We start from the raw sequence: 24,069 nt of genomic DNA on the forward strand, positions 1-24,069 counted from the left end.
TTTTATATATATATATATATATATATATATATATATATATATATATATATATATATATATATACATATATACATATATATATATTTCGATTTCTGAAAAGTTAAACCCTTATCCTGAACTATATTTTATCGATAAAAGTGTCTTTATAAGTCTTTAAATATGACTTACAGCTAATTAGCTTATAAGCATTTAACGGCATTTTTATCGGTAAAAGAGAGATCGGAATAAAGAGCTAAAGAATATTACACAATTTTATAAAGTATGCGCGCGCGCTACACAATTTTCTTATATCAACCACTTTTATGAAGCATACTAAACGCCATGAAAAACTTTTGTTTAAATAATCTTTTCGTAAACCTCACATTCTTTAAGAGATACTCACTCGCAATCGATTTTCCCGAATTACCTTGCAGGAGTTGCAGCAAGCCCTAAGCGTGAAAGCACACAAAAAGAGATATGCGTCTCTAATTTCTAGCTGCTCTGCAATATATCTAAAACCAATCAAAATCGGCACTACTATAAACATACACATTAAAAGCACGTAGACAGCCTGCCCAAAGAGTTCAACGAAATTACGGGGGCGGCTAATTGCGGGCGAAAACTACGAGCCTATCAAACGACGAGCGAGTCATATTGAACACGCGAGGAGATGTGCCGCGCATTAACGGCCGCGTCTCCGTTAATTAATGTAGCTCGTAAAACTTAATCTCTGGCAAAGCGTAACGATCTGCAAAATGGCAGCGCGTTATTCGACACGAAGCACGGTCGGTTATCATCGGCTCCGTTGGATTTTCGCAACCGAATTTAACGCGGCAACGGTGTCTCCTCCGATCACGTCTTATTCACGCGGACATTGTCTTTGGCAATTAATGACGGGCCGCCGCTTGCGGACTCTCCGTCAGCGTGAATCAGCTGTTTGAGCGACATTATCCTAAGAAGGGCCGGCGGCAGTGACGGCGGGATCATTATGGTATAAATTAATATATACGCGAGGGTGTTAGCCGGCACTCCCTGAGAGCGGCGCGTTTGAAATTCCATTCCATCTCCATTGTCCTGCGCGTTCCCTTCAGCATCCCCGTTTACCCACCCACGCCTCGCAGCATCCTCTTTCTCGCAATTCGCCTCCACTCTTTGGCCTCTTTAATACGACTTCGCACCCTCCCACTTTTTCTTTCTCCCTTTTTCTCGCGGAAATTGGCATCACCTTATTACCGCGTAATACTCTCGATCGTGTCTCCGCTTTGCTTCTATCCGAGATTCGCTCTCGTGTAGTACGCGGCGCGATTTAAATCGGCGCGATTTAAATTGGCGCAATCTAAGGTACGATGAGTAAGATGATTTTTGTCTAGAAAGAAATTATATGAAATTATATGTTTTTAGGTCGCTGGATATATTTTTATTTGTTAAAAAAAAGTGGTAAAAATAATAAAAATTCGCATAAAATTCTTTTAAAGGGAAAGAATCAAATTAAGTCATTTTTTTATATAGTAATCGATTTTTAATTACGATTTCGTTCCAATTACTTTTATCATAGTTTAGAGTTTTATAACTTTTTTTATTGAAAAGTTAAAGAAACGTTTCGATATCAAACACTTCAAGCATTCAAACTCTTCAATTCAATTAAAAAAAAAACGTAAGATTATAAATGTATGACTTAAGTTATACAAGCAAAAATCGCCTCACTTTATCCTCACCGCTCTTTCTGCGTCGATACGCACTTGACTATAATCAAACGCTTGTACATCGGTGATCAGTGATATTAAAGGCTAAAGGTCAAGTGGGAAAAAGTGGCTCAATTATTAAAAACTTTGAAAATTCCGATTCCATAAACGATTTAATAAACGCACGAGCCAATAACTGATATCGTTTTATAAGCATTAAGTGTATTTTCGACAATTTTCCAAATCTTTTTCTCCCCATTATCCGACAGAGATATTTTTACTTTCACGTTTTCACCCAGGATACTACAATCGATTAACGAGAGAGATAGACAAACAGAAAGAGAGAGAGAGAGAGAGAGAGAGAGAGAGAGAGAGAGAAAAATTTATTTGCACTGGGATATAATTCTCTCAAACACCTTTAGAAAAAATACAGAGAAAATAATATTGAGTATTAGAAGTAGTTTGCACATGATATAACAATAAAAACATATTATACAAAATATGCAAATCTAATAGTAGCACTGATATAATACTTTAATTTAATAACAAAGAGAGAGAGAGAGAGAGAGAGAGAGAGAGAGAGTTTAATATTTATGTTTTTAATTATATATTCTTCTGTGGTATTCCGTTGCTCGCTCACTTCACCGTCGTTTTGCGCATATAATACACGCCAGAGCGAAACTGTGCGACAAACATCGTTATATGAAAATCCTAACCGCGCGCGAAGCCCGGGCAAACAACAAATTTCGGTAACAACGACGTTAGAACGGGCGGCGGTGATGATGGCGGCGGCAACGATGGCGGTGGTGGTGGCGCGGCAGCCACGTCGTACTAATCCCGCCGAGCGGAACGGTTAACGAAGCCATTTACATCGCAATTACTATGATTCACGCGGCCATGAGACCCGCGTTGCAGCCCCGAAATTCATCTCTCGCGCGCGGCTGCTTAATTGCCTGATCTGCGGAATGCAACGGAAGTGCACTGCTCCCGAAACGCGCCAAGTTCGCGACTGCGACTGCTGCTTTCGCGTGCGCGCGAGGAACCGATTCGCGGCGCGTTGGGATCGATCGGTGAAATCTGACAGAGTTTGCGGAACAGCCGCAGTTGCGGAAAGCGTTAATTAAAAGCGCCGTCAAACGCTGTCGAACTGACTGTGCGATCGACAAACGAGCAAAAAGTCTGTTGAATATTCGACATTTCGGGACCAACGCGATGTCGCCGTCCGATCGGACTCGGATTGCTTCCACTTGGAAGATTTTCAATCGTGTACTCGATGCTACCGCCATCACGGTAGTCTTCAACGGCTGACAAACTCGACCACGTGCGAATTCATTGGTTTCGACAGGCGTGGCGTGTTTCGGAACTTGCGACTGTATAATTTGCGGTATCGTCGAGGGCCAACTACGCCCTGGGGAATCGAAGAGCTCCGTCCGGTCATCATGTGGGCGATCTTCTCCCATGGAGATTGCAGTTAATGGGAATCGAGTGCGAGCGTGTATATTGTGCGACGCTGCACGTCGGTGGGTTGATTAAATGCAAGCAGACTTAATCCTTGATGCGCCTTCTCGTACGATTCCCGCAAGAGAAAGCCCGAGACATTTCGAACGTTCGTCCCGAAAGTCGCGACTTGAAAACACTTCTAGTCCTCATCGGATCGCCGGATCACGCTCACCGACGTGCTTTTAAATTGCAGTACGCGCGAGTCGTCGACGGCGAAAGCACCTAGTTTCAGAAATACTTTGTGCTTCTTGTGTGATACTTTTGTATTAACTGAGGCACGAGCGTGCACGAGCGAAAGCCTCGCCGAGTGCAATAAATGTAAAAGGATGAACTGTATACACGCCGCGGTACAACATGTTTTATTCATGCGGCTACATTATTATTAGTTTTGGACGCCGTGACATTTTCGAGCTGGAATTCGTAATTACGGTTCCATTGCGCGCTCTATACTCGGGAGAATTAAAGGTCTCCGACGCGCGGCACCGCGCGTTTACAAACGTTTGAAAATATTGAATGTTGGAACATATACAGGATGTCTGATTCGATTCACAGACTCCATTCATGTGTAAAGAAAATTTATTAAACTGAACGAAGAGATTCTGTACCATTTTGCAAATAACTATATCAATTTTTGAGATATTATTCGGAGGAAATTGGGATAAATGAATGCGTGCAATGCGATGGGACGAGCTTTTCAAACTTGTCCAAATTTGAACCTCATTTAAAATGTCTGAATTTACTGTGACGATCTCGTGACAACGATGGGCAATACGTAATGGTGAACAGTATTATAATACACACATTATAGTAATATAGACTATCTTCATTGATTCAAATATCTCAGTGACTCTATATGGGCGAGCCTGAAAAACTCGCCCCACCGCATTGCACGCAATTAATTGCTCCAATTTTCTCTAATTAATATTTCAAAATTCACATGTTTGCATCATAATTTGTTTGTAAAATTACAAGCCTTTACACTCTCTAATGAGTTCTACTTGTGTACCAGCGGACATGCGAGTCGCATCAAATATCCTATGTAAACGACGAGCTTTATAAATTTTGTTGCCAATGCTCATTAATATGCATGCGTGCGTGAATGCGACGACACACACTGAGACCGTTCGAAATTTCATGGCGCATGAAATGGAAAAGATGATGTACGATTCTTTTTGTTGTACCATCGACAAACAGCAGAAAATAGACGAAAAGAGGGATTACTTTCATTTATCATTTTGCTTACATGTCAATATTTGGAAATGGAAATACTAATATAATAAGGATCTTTCATGTGTGTATGTGTGTATGTGTGTGTGTTGACACAGTAGTTCCCGAGCTGAAATTTTGGCTTCACATTGATTGAAATACCGTGAACTCGAAAAGTCAATGAAGAATCTCGAGATATAAAATTATATATTGTTCTATGTATTCTACCAACGGGCGATAAAAACGCATTAATTATATCAGTCTTTATTAAGTCGATACTTGCTTATCGTATATATTCTGCATATTCTCTATTCAGCCTGCAATGAATATTTATTGAAATTAGAAATAAAAATTAAATGCAGTTAGAATATTGAGATAACTGAATATTGAATAATTTTTAAGTCTTTCTTAAAGATAATTTACACACAGACATAACATACAATAAATAAAATTTACAACATATAATAAATAAAATTCACAACATATAATAAATAAAGTAAAGCACGAAATAATTATTTATTGCATCAAGATAAGACAGTATACCATAAACAAACAGGACAAAAGACCTTATACAGTGTCTTTCAAGTTCGACTGAATTTGTAGAGTTAATGTGAAACAAAAGTTTTTGAACTCGAGACAGCAATGTAAAAATAATGTCAAATGTCATTTTAGTGCTGCGAATAGCCATGTACTGTTATTTTGTTCATGCTTAGGCAGTATACCGAGATTCTCCATTAATCCTTCACATCCGACAAAATCTGTACGATTAATGTGAAAGAAAAGTTCCGATTCCAATTCGCCGTTGAAAAAGTGGGATTAATCGTCGCGAATTTATACGTTGCGAACGCGCGCTTGTTCAACGGCCGACGTCTCGTGCGTGCATGAAACAAAGCCAGATATTAATTTACGCGGACAAATATTAGCTCGCGTCTAAACTTACTAACGAAGTTACGTTCGGCCAAACATTTCTCTCAAAGCGGCCGGTTAACGTGCGGGCGTTGTTTGCAAACTACAAAGTGGCGTATAGCGTGAATTCCGAAAACTTCAACATCACTTTTAAAGGAGAAAACCGCGCCAAGAATGAGCCGACGATCTTCGTTAAACTCGTTATCGCGGCGAGAATCTATAAAAACGAGTCCGAGTGATTCGTCGGGTCGTTGTAAGCGTGCACACGTGCGGCGAACTTCATGAAATATCAGAGTATTTATCATGACTGAGGAAACGCGGGATACTCGAAGTTTCCCTCCAACTTTTTTCCATTTGGCGAAATCAGAGAGCCTACGGGGAATTGCATGTTAAACTCAAAGTTGTAGAAGTAATCGTGATAAATCTGTTCGGGGTGTTCCACTATCAAATTAAGCTCGCGCCTCACTCCCTTCTCCTCTTCCCAAACTCTGATTATTCCTAGCTACGTCTAAGAACGTATGAGAGGATTAGCACCATTAGGAATTCGCATATGTGCGCCCAGAAACAGAACATGAACGAAAACGGAGAATCAGCGAGAATTTTCGTCCATTGTCCGCGCGGTTATTTTGATGAACTGGTCCACTTTTGCTTTGCGCTCGCGACGGTCGTGTAATTAGGCATGTGTAATTAAACGTTTCGTTTGGCTTTCAGAGTCACGTGTGGACACAGTGAGAGCTTGCGGCTTTGAGAGTGAAGGACGACGGTCGCAGGAGATGCTCTCGCGGCAGGCGACGGAGCCGCATGGCTCCAGCTCTCGCCAATCAAGATACTGCGGCTTTGAAGACGTCATCGGGTCGTTGTGAGCCAAGGGTTGGTGGTCGTGAATTAACGGGCACGACTGGTATACGGCGGTCTTTATGCCGGCAACCACTGCCGGTCAACAGGAAGTGACGAGAGGCGCAACCGGAACTTAGGGATTCTCCGTTACCTCCGTTACCTCCGTTGAGAAATAGACAGGGTCGAAACACAGCCGTCAAGATGTTGCGCAACAACATGATAACGTCCTTTGTGAAGAAGGTGAGACGCGTTATTCCGCGTGTACCTCTCTCTTTTATTTCAAAAGATCCTCTTAGATCAATTATTGACATATGAAATAGTACACATACTTTGGATGATTTCAAAGTTCTTTTTTTTTTAGTTAAGTCGGTTGCCTATTCATTTTGGAAGCTTTACTTCAAACAATATAAATCTTATTTGGTCTTACGGTAATTTCGCCTTTATTCTTGATAGACACAATCCCGACCAAAATTTTAACTTTACTTTCGACCTGAATTTTCCAACACCTTTCTAACAACTATATATTCTGAAGAATCAGTGTATATTCAATTCACATGAAAACTAAAGTTCTATTTAGCGTCTCTAAATGCCAGAAAACGCACGAAGCACCAAAGAGAATACTTTGGCAAAGCTAAGAGATTGAATAAAGTCAGGCAAGATTGAGGCAGAGTATCAAAGTAGACATTAAATGGAATACTGAGGTCGAAATTTCGAGTGGGGAAGTGAGAGAAGCCGAAACGTGTCGGATTCTCTGCGAGAATACATCCCGTGAGAGATGGAAATCGCCTGAAAAAGACGCGTTTGAAATCCCTCGCGTCTACAGTCGCGCATTCCCGGCCATAATGGAATGTAAAGACATGCAGATACGAATCATCACGAAAATACTCGTAATTGTGTAAGTCGCGGGCGATTGGCGACTGATTCTGAATCAGAATCAGATCGGGATAAAAAGTCCTATCTATAGATCGATAGATCATGCTTAAAGTACGCGCGGCGTTATTATTTAACGCCGGCCCGGCTATATCCTCGCAGATATCCACGGCGCATCGAATATTCAACAGTTGGCATCGATCCCGTTGCGAATCGCGGAGCATCTGAAACGAATTGGACGACCAATAGCGGATCTGAGACCGGAGGACCCCAGACCGCGCGCGATTAGAAGCGCGAGGCCCAGCTCGTTTCGGGTCTGAGAGATCGGGGTAGACGCGAAGCTTTTACCCGTGCAAATCGCCCGTGGCGAGCTTTGCACGAGCCACTCTGGAATTGTAGATTTACCTTTAACACCTTTAACACGATATTTCCATTCTCCTGATCAAAGAAAACCGTTCATTCGGCGTTCACTGCGCCGTCACGTCTGATTCAGCCCACTCGAGTAATCCTGGTCTGTTTCAACGCTGACATTATTACGTGTATCATCAATACAGTGTGCATTGCAAATTGGATATCGCAGCGTTGAATAATTGCAACAGATAGTGTTGAATATTAATGCCATCGCCATAGCCGCGATCGAAACTTTCGCGATTAACTCTTTGAAGCGCAGAACTTTAAAATTCTAATAAAATACCCATATGTCACATATCTGGAGTGACAACCCAAGAAATCATTTCTTTTGAAATTAATTTATTCTATTCTCCTATTTTATTTATTATTATTTTTTATATTTCCTATTACATTTTGAAGTCCAATACTCATGGAGCGTTGTTTGAAGTTGTTTTTTTACGAGGAGTTATGTATTCCGCTAAATTCGTTTTGTAGCGAGAAATTTGACTCTCAGCATACTCCATTGCGAGCTTGACGATTAGTTTTTCCAGATAGATTCGATGTTATTTTCCAAGCGTGTTGGTAGGATCCCAATAGGTCGCCCAAGTTTAATTATATGACTGACGTCAGCTGACATTCTATCCATCTGATTAGACGAACCACATTGGGATTCTAGTAACACGCTTGGAAAATAACATCGAATCTATCTGGAAAAACTAACCGTCAAGCTCGCAATGGAGTATGCTGAGAGTCAAATTTCTCGCTACAAAACGAAGTTAGAAATTAGTTTGGAAAAACTAATCATTTCAGGATATGCGGTACAATCTAGGTTTTTGTTACACCTCAAACAATTTCGAATTACCATAAAACTTTGTTGAAAATTGACATTTTCGGGCGCCTCTTTTTCAGGAATATAGAAAAATCTTAGTTATGAGATAACGCGATAAAAATCGAAATCGGGAGCTCTGCGAGCAGATTTGCGTCATTTTGAGATTTCCCCGGGCCTTTCACGAAAGTTGCTGAACGGTCGTATGTCAGGCCTGATTATTCCAACTTCTTGGTAAACTACTTGATAGTTAAATCATATGTCTGTCTGCGTTTTTCCTTCAAATTTGATAGAGGCAGATACATGATTTAACTACCAGGTAGCTTACTAAGACGTTGGAACAATCGGCTCTTACAGACACAACGTTGCGCGCAGAGAGTTAATAAGTTAATGTGATCCATTAGGAAAGAGAGACTTCATGGTCCATCGCGAATGGGATTGATTCAATTTATTCGTGAACAATAATAACCATGCCGGAGATTTCATCATAAAAGAGAGATAGGTAAGAAGAAGCTGACACAGTCGCGACACATGTACCCGTGACACACGGATTAAGGTGCTTGTGATCCTTCTCGCGTATAAACTTAATCACGCGTAGTTGGCATTTCTTCGCGTGTATGTGTGTATGTCTGTTTGTGTGCGCGTCTTTCTCCCCCGGCCCCCTTCTTCGCCTCTTTCTCTTTCTCTGTGTGTGGAAAATCTCTTTGCGCCGCGTCCGCTCTTTCCCAAAGACGGCCCGGGCACGATGAGATGAAAGCTTTTGCACGCTGTTCCTCGTAGTCAGCGATGCTGGAAATGTTTGTACGCCGGTTCCTCTTTGCCTTCGATACTCTCAGCCTCACTGTAGCTTTGGAATTTCCAAGCTGTATCATCTCCGCTGTTTCTCTCTTCGCGCCTTTATCTTTCTTATTTACCTAAATAAGAGGATGTAGGTGGGCGAACATTCGGGAAGATGAATCTGTTTCTCATTTTTACGAGCGGCCTTGCGACGATTCTTCCAGTTTTATTGAACGTTAATGTCAGCTAGTCGAAGGGATAGTCGCGTTATATCTCATTTTAAACTTGTTCTTTCTCTTCTCTCGAAACATAACCGTCTTCTGTCTCGCTCATCTCATTTTGTTTGTTTCTTCTCTCCGTTTGTCTCTTTCGCGCGCCACGACCCTTTTGCATATTTTGCTTGGCATTACGCATCGAGCAAGAGACACCTCGCCGCCAGCGAAATACGGTAATGATTTCGTCGCTAACGTTTCTTTTTGCAACCCAGTATTTGCGATATCATTAAACCACTGCCGCAGGTTTCATGGAGAATTCACAGGCAAGTTTTTGGCCGAACGTTATTGCTCACGCGTAAAAAACATGAATGTTTCGCCATAACATCGCGCGCGCGTTATTTACTTATAGAAACATTTTTTCTTTGTATAAAAAATACACTTCCTATGTAAATAACGAATTTTTCGCTCCGCGAGAATTGCTGTCGTTCAGAATTGCTGTCGTTCAGAACGAACTTGCTGTTCGGTTTGTCTTTCTAAAGAGAAAGAGGGAGGGGAAAAAGGGAAGGAGAATTCGATTCGTTCGTATTCCATTTAGAAATATTGAAGGATCTCGCGTTGGCGCTATTATTTTTTTATGTTGGCGTTTTTTTTCGTCCTTTTATTGCTCTCGTCGCGCACGTGAAAGTGGTTGAGCCGGGCTGGAAGGAAGAGACGTTGGGTTAGTACCTATTCAGACGGTTGTTTCGAAATTTATCGAACCCACGGCGCGAGCTTATTTATTCATTTCTTGATAGTATCAATATTCGGCAATGGCCTTAAATATCGACCGCGATACGACATAGAGGTCCCTTTATGGCCGACAGCGATTTTTCTCGGACACCACCGTTATTTTCGCAAAATCTTGGCATCGCCCGCACAAACGCAGAGAAAATTGAAACAAAAATTCGGCTTGCTTACTACATAAAGTCGAACTAACTTTGTTTTCGATGAGGTTAGTTTTAGAATATTCTTGTAAAGAGAATAAATCTTTCTCTTTGTAAAGAGAATAATTCTTCTTTTCAGTATGTGACAATTTTCGAAAGTTTGTGGTGAAAATATTTTAAGATTATTATATCAAGAGAATATTGCTTATTAGAGATAATCATTATTTAAAAGCAGGAAAATAAACGGTGTGATCGCTTTGCTTAGCATTATATTTTTCTACACCCGTAATTATATTGGCGAAATCAGGAGGCAGAATTAATATTTCGCGCTAATTAATATTACGAGTTAATATCTATAACCCGTGGGAAAATACGTAGCGGCATGCGCGCGAGAAGCTCTGCAGACTTTTTCGGCCGGATGAGATCGATTGTTGATGCGCGGCGAGGGAAACGCGAAAGCGCGATTCTACATTTCTTTCGTGACTGGCGGAGCCGATATTTTCCGTGATATATGCGTGCGCGCAATCTCTCTCTCAATAACGAAAATATTATTTCAACATTTTCCACATTGTGTACATCGCGAATAATGCAAACAATGTGCCCGAGCGAAACAGCGAGCTGTAACTGGCGTGTTATTCGGTGCACTTCCTGCCCGCGAAACTCTCGTCGGTCGATTGGCGCGGGAGTACGAAAAAATCGGTGCTTTTGAACATAAAGAGAGAGATATATATATCTTATCGATGATCTCCTACCGCGCAGTGACTGATCCCGCCTGTGACATTCTCCGCTTCACGGAGAGTGAGATTTTGTCGCGTTTTGTTTGTTACCTCACACTCCTTTGCCATCGAAAAAAAAACTAGAGATTTTATTTGTGGGTTATATAAAGTTTTTATTTGCGCGCAGAAATAAATTTCATTTCACTGAGATAAACTTTATTTCGCGTAAATAAACCTCACATCTCCAAAATGAATTTGCAAGTATTTTTTTCAGTGTACAATCGTTTGCGACTCGTCGTTCTGTCCCGAAATTCCCTGGCGTGAAAACGCGACAGAAAATCGCGTAGATCACCGCGTGCGCCGAAATGACGTGTAATTTTGTTAAGAGCTCGTCACCTCCGCGCCTTTATGCGCGTTTCCGCACAGGACCGGAACTTTCCCCGTGACGGAGGCGCGTGGAAATACACGGATCCCGCCACTAAATCTTCAGAGTGCCCCCGATTCCCCGCGAATCCGCCGTGAGAAAACTTTTATTAACAAACTTCTGCCATAAAGCCGCGGTATCGGCGCTAACGAATGCCGAGGAGTGTACGCAAACTGTCATTTCCAGCGCGTCGTCATTGCAAAGAGTCAGAGAAGAGCGGCAGGGGCAAGGGAGAAATAAGAGATACGAAGGGAAAAGCAGTCCGAGATCGCCTCGGGGAAACCCGCGGCCGCTCCGCCGTGCTCGAAAAGTGCGACTTAAGCCGGTGACGCAAGCAGCTCCAGCGAAATTTTCCGCTGACGCGCGTTTCCTCGTGGACCGATCGTGGAACGCACAGTGTTGAATCGAAGAAGTCGGTGGCGCGCTCGCTGCGAGCACCACGAGAGGTCGGATTTTCCGCGACTTTTCCGCTTGCCGTTACGGCCAAGTCGTGGAGGATAGAAATTTTATGGAAAATGCGCTGTATGAGCTACACGCCGACGCAACGAGCACGGCTCCTGGATGATGATCATGCTCGATACGGCGCATCTCCGGATGGAGGTACACACATTTGCCATATTTATCATCGTGAGCACGTCGTAGTAGTGCTTGTCGCCGGCACGACGGCGTTTTCTCATTCAATTTCGTCGCCTGCGCCGCCAACGGGGCAGATGCAGCCAGTTGCTTCCGAGTTCTTCACCGAGTTTACTGCCTGTACTTACGAATCGCCCCAGCCGCGTTCCTTACACGTGCAACACATCGCGAATTCGCGTTCGCTTCAGCGACAAAATCCGTTCCCGCGGACAGAACCGCGGGCGATATGAGAAAACAATAGCTTGATCAGTCTGCACTTATTAATAGTACTTGTAGAATATACGACATTTTGTCACACATTCTCTCGATTATATTTATCAATACAAGTTCCAGTCAGTGTTGGATGTTAACGGATAAAAAAATATCTGGCTGAAATAATCGGCAAGTCAATAATCGAAATTAATCAGTCGTCAATAAAATCGTAAATAATTTCACCGACTGATGAAATTAATTGTTAACTAAACTTTAATTGATTGTACAGTGTTTAATAATTCGTTTCATCGATCAATCAAATTGCTCGTGATCACGTACATGGCGATTGATTAATTCTGATTAATTCTGATTAATTCTGATTACTGATTAACACTCTGCACTGATTCCAGTTAGCCTCGGATTGACGCGGTTGACTCCATATCGCTGCTCGATCTTTAACCCGCAGGCATTTCCAATCCAGGAGATCGTCTCGGCTGAGAGAGTCGCTCGCCGGGACAATCTTCCAGTACATTCTCTCGGCGGAGCGCAGCGTATTTTCCCATAGACTCGCCCAGAAAAGTCTCTTACACACCATTTACAATTCCCTCTTACGTCTAAGGTGTACGGGGACTATCGCATAGCCAGAGAGTATTATCCAACGCGCGATCCTCCGGATTGCGCAAGAGACTCTTTAAAACGCACTCGACTTTTTTTCCGAGCCGTTGTCATCGCGGCTGCTCGGCGAGCAATTTCACTAACGATCATTTTCCATTACGGCAAATGGCAGCTGACCTTTTTCCTAGTTCGCCGGAGATGTAATCACGCGCCAATCACACGTTTCTCCACTGCGAATATCCGCATGCGGACCTATGGATCTTTAGCCCGTCGTAAAAAACGACGAGACCAGTCGCGTTGCGCTTTGGCGCGCGATCCGTAATAACCGGAACGCGCAAAATTTTATCAAGCCGTTAAGGGCGATCCTTCCATAATGAATAAATTACACTCGCGCCGCGGCGGAAAGTAATAAAGCACGCACGCACGCAAAAATACTCGGGGATTTATTTGAGGAAAACTGCTAAATATGAATAGGTTTGAATTTCACACATATATGCTATAAAATAATACATTTCATGTGATATTATATTTAATGTATAAAAATTTGAAAAAAGTTTCTTACAAAATGGTGTTGTAGTTATGGTCTTTCAGGCCAGAATTTTCACATTTCCGTTTTAGTTTTTTTTTTGAAGAAACAAATTTTTGCAACAAATTTTTGCAACAAATTTTAACTTATTCTTTAAAACGTACCAGGAAAATCAATTGTTTGAAAATAAAAATTCTGGCTATATATATATATATATATATATATATATATATATATAGAGAGAGAGAGAGAGAGAGAGAGAGAGAGAGAGAAACTATAACTACAATACTACTTTATAAGAAACTTTTTTCATTTTTTCGATTTGACTATTGTACAAACGTAAATCATGCAAACTGGCGAAGTTGCAGCCTCGAGGCATCGAGCAATCGATGTTGTGACGTCATTTCCGCACAAAAGAGGAGAATAAATTTTTTGCTTGAATGTAAATAAAATATTATTTAGTAGTTTGAAGTATTCACATTTAGTGGTACTCTTTAAAAATAAATTCCAAAATATAACTGCTTTCTTTGGCCTGAAAAAAAATATTAATTTGCCCGCTAAGTTTTTCGACTCAATTTCCCCTCGAAATCGCGCGTCCGAAATGAAAAAGAATCAGTTACCAATTCCGACCTATCCCATCGGCTCATTGACGACCATCGTCGTTATTGACGCGCAAATTCATGGACCAACTTCTTTTGAAGGAAGAAGAAGCCCTCAGTCCGCGGCTGTAGAAAAACTTACATCCCCGCAGACACACACACACACTCTCTCTCTCTCTCTCTCTCTCTCTCTCTCTCTCTCTCTCTCTTGACCCTTACGCGTAGGTGCGTTTTTTCTTTACATGTGTAAAATTGATAGAGCGGCCGCGCTCTAACGCAGACGTGGCTTCATCAACTCGACATTCGTGCGACTAGGTGCGCGTCCTGACATTTAAGAGGCTTAAATTATTGCGAACTAAATCGAAAGATCGCAGGGGATCGTTTCGCCGACGGATAAGCTCGAAAGTTCACGCGCGCGAGGTAACGATCGTGTTGCAGCTTTACGAGGCTCCCGCTGCCGCCATAAAGTCGACAGGTGTCAAAGCGAGCTTAAAAGCTGAGCCGCGCCGCGCCGACGGTGACGCACGACTGCTCACGTCATTAGCTCGTATCAGCCGCTACCTTTGTTTCCGCGATTTGTTTAGCTACTAATTAATTTATCGATTTAATTAGGCTGACTGAATTAGCCCGTGTATGTGTGCGCGTATAGAAATTTATTCGCTCATTAACATTATTGTTCGGCTACAGAAGGCACTTCCGTACAAACGAATCGTTGGACGCTTTTATATCCCGGTGATGTAATTTCGAAGTCGTCGGAATCGCCATGTTCGTCTTTTCCTTCATACTTTCTTACTGTTAAAACTAGAATCACATGATGCACGATTTCATGCCTTCTTACGTAAATTGAACCGACAGTTTTGTTCACTGCATCAATCGCTGTCGTGTATTGGAAGATCCATGCAGTAAACTGAGCATGCATGTCATAAGACATGAAATCAGGCATCATGTGTTTCTAGGCTCTTCTATACATAATTCGATTGCTAATATTTAGACCCTTAAATACCATATAAAAAAATACACAGAGGGAATAGTAGATATATCGGCCATAGTATGGCCGATGTCTATATATCTGCCTTCAACAAATTAGAAATGATTATCCAACTTACACATCACTCCAATAATCTTACATAATGCACGCGCATGAGTTCTGTACGTACCTTTTGGAATCGTGTACTTTACGCGAGTTAGCAGTCTAGTCTAGATATCTATAATATAAATGTCTGTGATTTCTAACTTTGAGATAAAAGTATCAATGCTTGAATACTAGTGATACTGGTACCTGACGCTGGGACATTGGGACATTCTGATTGTTTGACTTTTAAACACGAACATATTTTAATTTTCCATATAGTATACATCCGTATACATATATATTCAGCATGTACATGTGTTGAAAACTTAAATATATTTGTATTTATAAACCAAAACAATAAAAATGTCCAGAGTTAGGTAGCAGCATTATTAGTGTCCAAACACTGGTACTTTTTCCCCTTAACGACGGCTCTGAAAAATGTAAGGAAACGAGGGGAGCGAACTTCGAGATTGTAGCTAACACGATTCACGAGGTGCATTATTTATGATAATGTGCTACGAACGTTACGACGGTCTGTCAAACTTTTATTATCAGAGAGTTGGAATATATTTGCTTCATGGTTCTGTGTGCGCGCGCGCGTCTTCAGTTTTCATGTCTACCACGTGTCCGCGCATTACTGCGAATTACAACGAGTTCGGGGGTATAAATGAAGACCTCGCTACGAAGAACTCGCGGAAAATTTACGACGCGGATACCTATTCGCGGATAATGCGCCGGGTTAATGTTCTGCGAACTATGTGCTCGTCTCTGCAGTCTTCGCGAATTTTTCACGGCTGTTTCCCTGCGTTTTCCAGATGTCTGTCACTGCGACGAACGCGAACGGGAAACGGAAGAATATGATTTTTTTATCAGCCCACTTTCCCAACGTTCACGTGAGAAATATTATGCGACACTGGTAAACATTACTGTTTAACGCGCGCCATAAAACATCGCGCACGGCTGCATTATTTATCACGGTTATCGTTTTAAAAAACAGTATTTCAACTCGCAGCGCAGGTCACTAACTCGGCGACGAGGCCGCATCGCCAAGAAAAATGCCCGTTTAGAAAACTCCAAGTTAGGAAACATTGCGCTATTATACGCGGTAGAGCGTTTAATGGCGGACTTCGCGTAAAAATGGCGATAGAAGCTTTGTGCCGGCTAGAAAGGCAGAGAAAAAGAGAAAGAGAGGGAGCAAACTTTCGCGATTACGGTCACGAAAACTTTGCCCGTTACTGCCGAAACCTTCGTAACAATTAAGGGGAATAGCACCGTTCCAGATTTTACGATATGTATTTTTTAAAAAAAGTCAGTCAGTCAGTCAACCCAGTTTCAGTGCCGAAAATACTCAAGGCTGAGAAGGGCATGGAAGAAAAGGAGGAGAGAAATTAGATGGATAAATTGAGCGCGATTCGTAAATATGCGAAATGCTTCTTCCTTTCTTCCGTACATGCTTGCGGAATAAAAGCACGCCGCAGAGGTTTCTCGCGCATTCTCGGCAAGTCGTGGCATTTTCCAGAGGTCTTATCGGAGCCAAGGAAGCCATTTGGTAGCCGTGCTCTTTGAATACGTCAAAAAGATTTCCGATAAATCGGCAGAGAGCAGCGCGCGCGTATGTTCGGACTTCGTTTTCCCCGTCGAGTCGGCCATCATTCGTCAGTGGATCGATCCGCTCTAGCGTGGAAAGTGCCGCGTATTAAGCTCATTTATACCACTTATCGTTTCTACGGTCACTTTCTGTCTTATCGTACTTTTATACCCCCGTATTCCGACCGATCTTATCGACGCAACCGTAAAAAAGCCGCCTCGTAATGCAGTTCTCGCGCGACGTATCTCATCGATGCGCTTTAACTTTATTTTATCTGTACGTTGTAAAACTGGGCTGTCATGGAACTTGCATCATGGAAATTGCTCGGCAAATATTCAGCCTAGTTCTTTTTATATGTTATTAGTTTAAATTACCTAACGTCGCCTGAGTTATCACAAAGAGTGTCAGGGGGTTGTTCAGGATTCAGGATCCTAGAGATTAACTAATATAAAATTTCGTCTAGGTCAGTCAAAGGGTTCAATAGTTAATATAGAGAACATACAGACACTGAGATAAAAAAATGTTTACTATTTTTTAAATACTTTTTCTCTATAGATGTGACGTGTAATGAAAGATCTCTTAATTATGTCTGCTTTGTTTAGCGGACTGTGCATTATTTCCTCGTATATTCTGTCCTACTTGGAGAATCTGTATTAGATAGATTCTCCAGTTAGGATAGAATGTAACTTGACGTCAGCCATCAGTAATTTCCCAATTAACGTACGATTGATAGACCGATAACGAAATAAAGAGCGTTCCCGCTGAATCGTGCGTTTGTTCTTATTTTCCAACAGGCGGCGGCGTAGGCGCGATTTTCGTGTGTGAAATGAATGTATGCTCAATTAACTCTAATTTCAGTCGGCCGCGGCACGACGACGAAATTTGATTCCCAGCGGTACGCTAGTAACACGGCCTTTTTCACTCGCCACGCTCCATCCCCGTCGTGGATTTTCCTTTCGCGCGCTCTCGACCTAATACGGTTATCTGTCATGGCCGGTGTGGCCGATAAGTCGGGCGGACGCGACAGTTTCCGCGAGTGTCTACGCAAACACGGGCGTACCGCCATTTTCATCTATCATACGATTAGACTTCTGCCGACGTCGTAAATTCTACGCTATACGCACGGGGATGTGTGGACTGCGACCATCCATTAGATTCCATTTAGCTGCGCATTGTATGCGGCCGCACGTCAGACGTTCAGAGGCGAGGTGTTATCCTTACTTCAAGGAAATATTTCTACTAGAGCGTGTAAAAAAATTTCATAAAACGTGGATATATCTGTAAATTAATGCGAATTTAGCGTAATGATGAATTTTACGTTCGTGAGGAAGAATGCCCTATGAGAGGAATAATATATTTAAAAAATAAGGATATTTATTCTTGGTGAATACTAATAACATATTAATGTAAAATATAGAATAAACAATTAGTTTTGTAAAAAAACTGCACGAAAAAAAGGTTTGATTGGATTAATAAAATTTTTGGTGAATTATGAACGAATCAGAAATTCCGGTTAAAGTGTTACTAATACACTGTTTGAATTAACAAGATTTCTGGTCAACTTGAACGAAATTCTGGCAAATTCAACCAGAAATTTTCATTTTGTTCGTATTTCACTAGAAATTTGGTAAATTCAACCAAATGTTTTTTTCCATTAAAGTTTTAAGATGTACATTTTCTTATTTGAGAAATATTTTATATTTTATGTTTGTAATTCCTTGGAGATATCTTTTCTCCTGGTTTATAAACCATAAATCGCATGAAAGAGAGATCTTCACTTAATTTAAATATTTCATTAAACCTAATATCCGAGAAACTTGAATGGCCCTCGATTTTCTCTTCCAAAATTATGCAAGAAATAGTACGCACAAGAAGCGCGCGCAATAAATAAATTCATTCCGAATCTGCATCTAAAGGTGCCACGAGGCAGCATGGAAATTCGTACGGAAGCGCTTGGAAAATCAAGGAAATCTCACGAAATCTTTTTCCACGTCTCTAGTAGACACCCTGTTAGAAGACGGAAATGAATTTCTGAAAATGCGCGCAAGGAAGGATTATCGCGTCAGTGAGAAATGTTTCATGGCCGTGCACGCGGAGAATGATCTCCGGATACTCGCGATTATTTGCCACGGAGGTGGCGATAATATTCGCGGTCGGACGATTGTTGTAATTTACGGGAGTGTGCAGCTTCGCGCCCTTCAGTCCGAGCGTTTCCTTTCTCGGTACCGTGAATTATGTCAAGTAGAGGAATATCGTCGCCGACGATTAAATTCAGTCAGCTGGCGACGATTGCACGCTGAAACGCGATTGCATTCGAACGCGGGCTCCGACTTGCTCGTGTCATAACGTTTGCAAATGCGACATGTGTTATCGGTAGCGTGACACTTGTTCGATAGCTACCGTCGAGCGTGTAAGTGCGTGAGATGCGAATTTCAATGCGGATGGTGCTCGCATTTCGTGCGTGCGTACGTGCGTGCATGTGTACAATCTGATAATTAAAAATTGCGACACTTTTACCTCGATGAGTTTCAGCATCTTGTTTCCAATAGAATGATTTGCTTTTTAGTAACTTTCAGAAAATGCATTTACATTGGATGCATGACGCGTTGCAAAACTCACCGAGATAAAAGTGCCTTTAATCATTCGACTGTGCACAAAACTCTATTAATGCTGTCCCCATTCCTCGGCAAATGACATTAATGACATTTGATATATTTTCGATATCTCAGGTGCCTTATATCATAAATATTCGTGCATCATATGATTGTCGATTATTCGAGAAATTGCCAATCCCTCGAATAATCAACAGCCATGATGCACGAATATTGTAATATAATGCGCCTAGTCGAAAATTTCAAACGCTACTGTGCTAAGGAATGGGATGACATTAATGGAATCTTGCGCGCGTTCGCGAACTAATTGGCGACGCAATGATAAGCGACGCAAAACAGATACGCCGATGTTCTTTCATTCCCCTTCGCAACTTATTCGCTCTTAAGGCGAATTGTGGTGATCGCGATGAGACTTTACGCGAAGCAAATGTATGCACATTGATACCGTGAACGTCATTTCGAAACCTTGCTTTAGGCAATCTCTGGTTCGCGCGACAGATTTTTAGAGAGAATTCTGTGTAAAAATTTCTGTATGCAACAGAGGAAACTTTTGAATATTTATAGATTTCTGGGAAACATATTTCTCACTAAACTCGAACGTTCTCTTCGCGAATAGGACTCTGCTACGAGCCACGTCGCGATTTAGAGATCATCTGAAGCACGACCTTGAAATATCGAACAGATTCGCTATCATTTCTCGGAGACACGACGCTGACAGTTGGAAGCTTTCCGGAGGATACTATCGTGCTGGTAGTATTGATGCACATGGAACAGCTGTTGCTGTTGCACACGCAACGCCTTGTACATACACCGGCGCGCAAGATTTGCAATTCATACGTCAGTTACGGGAAGTGTGCGCGCGCGAAGTATATGGAATAGCGTGAAGTAAGCGAATTTAATGCTACAACAACAGATACTTATTGGTAAACACACAGACACGATTGAAATATTTATCGCGCTGACTACAGATTGTATTTGACGATATTCGGGATTCCTCTCGCGATCAAGAGCATATATATATTCTGCGGCTTGAGGCGTGCGTAATCACAAACGTGGAATTCTGCTTCTCCAGAGAAGCGTGATTCGGTCGCTTCTCTATTAGTTACTTTAGTATGAGACTGTTTGCCATGAATGTATAGATATATGCAAAATGTATATGCAATATCGCGTGATACACGGAATACACCGCGACGACTTACAGGGTGTTCACCGTAACGGTATCCATTGTTATTTTGCCAGTTACGATCATCGGGCAGGAGAAAATCCTGGATGCAATTAATCAGTTTTTGAATCCGGCGCAATAAAATGCAATAACAAAAACCTCTAAAAAATTGCTTTTTCGTAAAGAAGTCAAGATTATCTTCACTTTTCCAAACGGAACCATGGTATCTCCCTCCCCTCCTTCTATCTTAGAAATCAAGACAAATTCTATAGTAACTCTCATTATATTATTTTTATTACTAACATTTAACAGTGAAAATACAGACAGGAGATACGATAATATTTGGAGTACAATGTAATGAATAATGTTTTGGTGCACAGAATATGTTCGAAAGGAAATCCATTTTCCGTAACGCGCAAAGCGTCAGAGAGTTTTATATGTCGCATTAATGGATACTTCGATTTATGTTTCTGTGTGCTTGTGTCACATGTTGTTGAAATTTTTCATTATTATTTTATCGTACAGTTTTTGCTGTGAAACAGTATTATGAGTTACTATTTGTGTAGGTTCTCTTTTATAACACTACGAATATAAAAGATATAAATTTACAATACTATGGATACAAAAGATATAGATTCATTTTAAAAAAACGGAGGTGATTTTAATTTTTTCTTGTACACAAAAATTCATTTTCAACAATTTCTATTATAGCATCTTATCGTGCCATTTGAAAACTGATGAATATTTAGAACTTCTCTTTATCCGATCATGGTAACTGGTAAAAATATAGCGGATACTGTTGCGGTGAACACTCTGTATACGCAATCAAGCGCATGTCGAGCAGCAGAAACGACGAAGGCTCTCTATATGCAAGAACCGTGATCTGCGAAATGACGAGCATAGGCAGACCGGCAGACAGGAAGGAAGGAAGGAAGGAAGGAAGGAAGAACGAACTGACGGACGGAGAGACCGTGGTCCGCTACGCATTTAATATTCCCAGCGTGTGTGTATATTCGCGTAGCCGCGTTCCATCAGCGAGCACTGGATCAAATCACGAGGGCGTTCGCCGGCTGTTTCCAACTGCTGGAGCTGTTCCAGCTCAGAATCACGCATTATACCGAGCTCAACGTGTCGAATAGTACAGCTGGTGTATGTGGGGGAAATATGCATGGGGGGTAAGAGTAAAGCGCGATTGAGAGTCAAAGGAAGAGAGAGAGAAAGAGAAAGAGAGAGAGAGAGAGAGAGAGAGAGAGAGAGGGGGAGGAGAGAGACACTAGTGAGAACGAGGGAGAGAGAAATTGGCAATCGGCCAGATGTGGCGCAATTTACATCTCGATTACGAAATTGGTTTTCGTACGGACTCGGTTGTATCTGCGAGGATATTTACCGTCGCCCTCTACGTGTCAAAGGTCACCGCGGCGATCGAAGTCCGAGGAAAGTTCGCGGTGCTGGCTGGTTGGTTGGTGTTTCGCTGTAAGGAGCAGCGAATCAGAAGTCGTTCCTTTTTATTTTTGGTTGGTCAGGGGAAAGGGGAGAAGAAAATTGGATTTTACAGTTCCATATGGTATCTTCGGTTTTGCTCTATGATACACTTAAGAGTCTCGGCGTCTTTCATCGTGGAACACGAACGGGAACTCTCTTTCCTCGGGCTTCTTCCAGGAAAACAGAGCGTAATCGATCGCCCGCCCCGACGTTAAATATATAAGAATTTGCTGCATTTTCTGCTGTTGGGTTTATTAAATTTGCCGCGGTTGGTTACCGTAGCGCGTCGTTGGGAGAATTCTCGGTAAGCACGATGCACGGTTCGGCGAGCTAATTGGTCGCTTCTGATTTTTGCAGTAAATTGCGAAGAACCGCGCAAGTTATTCCCCGCGCGGCGATAAAATCGCCGGGAAAGTCTAAAAATGAAATCGTCGAGACGGCAGAACGCCAGACGGTAACGCTAACTCACTCTCGCGCGCGCGTATTTTGCATAAAAGAAGGAGAGACCGCGTAGGTTCTCTCCTCTTGCCGGGAGAAATCTTACCACCCCGTCGTGGAATGTAAGGAGACCGCGGTGGCTCTCTTGATTAAAATCTCCAAGTCTCGCTCGGGCCCGACGGCGATAATTCTTGCGAAGTAACGCAATGAAGCGCTCTAATGAAACGTAACCCGAAGTGTCGCGTGTTTACCTTCAATTCTGGCGAGTTTTCGCCCGGGACTGGAAGATATTTCAACGCTTCGCGGCCCGAGTCCGCCCGGCATTTCTCATCGTGTAATCACGACGACAAAGTTCGAGAATGTCACCGCAGGCCGCGGGAGAGATGTGTCGCGGACATTAACTAATTAATATGTTCGCCGACTCACGAGGACGCGTTTCGTTCTGTCACCATTGGTATTGATATTCGCTCAACGTCGCGTCGCAAACTCGCGTCAATCATCTTTATTTTCGCTGGATGATCACATTTTCCTTGAGAATAAATAATCAAGTTTGGGTCTGACAAGAACAAAAGATGCTGTATTTCGAGCAAAACGCGTTGATTCGTCTCAATAAAGCTAAACTTTGCGTTAAACCAATTTTGCACAAATTCTTTTTCGTGCGTTTTTGACAATTTGCATTGAGAGCTGTCACAGACGACAATAAGAAGGAATATTTTTAATACAAATATGTAAATACTGTATATCTAACTTGATTTCATAATGCGAAATATGGAGGATATGAAAAACGCGTATAAAGATAAATTAATGATTGTAATGTTTGTTATATATTTTTATCTCCACGTGTGAACACTTGATTGCAACAATTAATACTGATAATACACAAAGTGCATCGGTTGTTAAATGTTCACACAACAACACCGGACAATTAACTCGCTCGTAATATCATTAATTTTACATCATTTTATGCGTTGTAATACATTTATATTTCACCGTGCCGAGAGAAAGAGCGAGAGAGAGACAGCTATTAGGCTTATCAGGCTGAAATATCTTTCGCGTTGCAGATGGTAACAACGCAGCCGGAAGCCGGTGCTTCAGGGTCGGTTACGCCAGAGGAAAGCGGGAAGACTCTGAGCAAGTTCTGGCAGCTGGGAAACATTATAGCGACGGGGAACGGTGAGTTGTATATCTCTTTTCGTTCACCACCGTTTAACAGACACTCGTTGTTCAAGTCATGCAGCGCGCGACTGCAACCTGTCGTGTTTGCGATCGAGCTTAGTCTAAGCCCGCGTTATTAACTTCCCCCGTCAACTGCAATTATGGCAGAAAACTCAACGTCGAGATCCCGTTCGAAAGCCATTATTGGGGAACAAACTTCCCCGGGGCGACCTTGTTCTCCATTTCCGAACGCGCTTCGCCAGCAGCCGCGTACTTCACGTACCTTACAAGACATTAACGGTCGAGTCGCAGGTGGCGCAAATCGTAAAACGCGTCTGGAGCTCGTGCGCGGCGCCGGAACAATCGCACAATCGGTGCAGCATTCCGTCCGGTGATTTCTTGTCGCGTAACCCCCGGATTCGGGCTTGCTCCCGATCACGAACGAAGATCACGTTCATGATACGTACTACTGCGCGATTTCGCTTCTTTCGCTCTTTTCTCTTATTGGGGTGTCTTTATTTCACGGCGAACGCTTTGGCGGCTCGGACCGGCCAACCGCAACACGAGTCCACGAAATTTACATTTGCGCGACGTGCAAACAGAGATTCGTGTCGGGTGAGGCTTGCATAAATATTGGCCATGTTTGTTCAATTGTACCGCGGAACGCGTTGGACGGAGAGAAAATGTTCACGGAAACGTCTCTCTCTCTCTCTCTCTCTCTCTCTCTCTCTCTCTCTCTCTCTC

At 42.3% G+C, this 24,069-nt stretch overlaps 1 protein-coding gene across 4 annotated transcripts in view; it reads left to right on the forward strand.

Annotated features, from left to right (window-relative positions):
- Nucleotides 1-24,069, forward strand: part of LOC116844666 (regulating synaptic membrane exocytosis protein 1) — a 209,258-nt gene that overhangs the window by 51,577 nt on the left and 133,612 nt on the right. For all 4 annotated transcript variants that reach the window (XR_004378114.1, XR_004378115.1, XM_032816521.1 and 1 more), the window contains exons 2-3: nucleotides 5,985-6,350; nucleotides 23,232-23,343. Coding sequence is in view for 2 of the 4 variants with exons in the window: in XM_032816521.1 (XP_032672412.1) it covers nucleotides 6,312-6,350; nucleotides 23,232-23,343 (151 nt within the window). In the remaining 2 variants the exon portion in view is untranslated. The remainder of the gene's footprint in view (nucleotides 1-5,984; nucleotides 6,351-23,231; nucleotides 23,344-24,069) is intronic.

Source organism: Odontomachus brunneus, unplaced genomic scaffold (assembly GCF_010583005.1).
Source record: "Odontomachus brunneus isolate Ranch 3 - 2012 unplaced genomic scaffold, Obru_v1 Obru_scaffold_044, whole genome shotgun sequence".
Taxonomy (NCBI): domain Eukaryota; kingdom Metazoa; phylum Arthropoda; class Insecta; order Hymenoptera; family Formicidae; genus Odontomachus; species Odontomachus brunneus.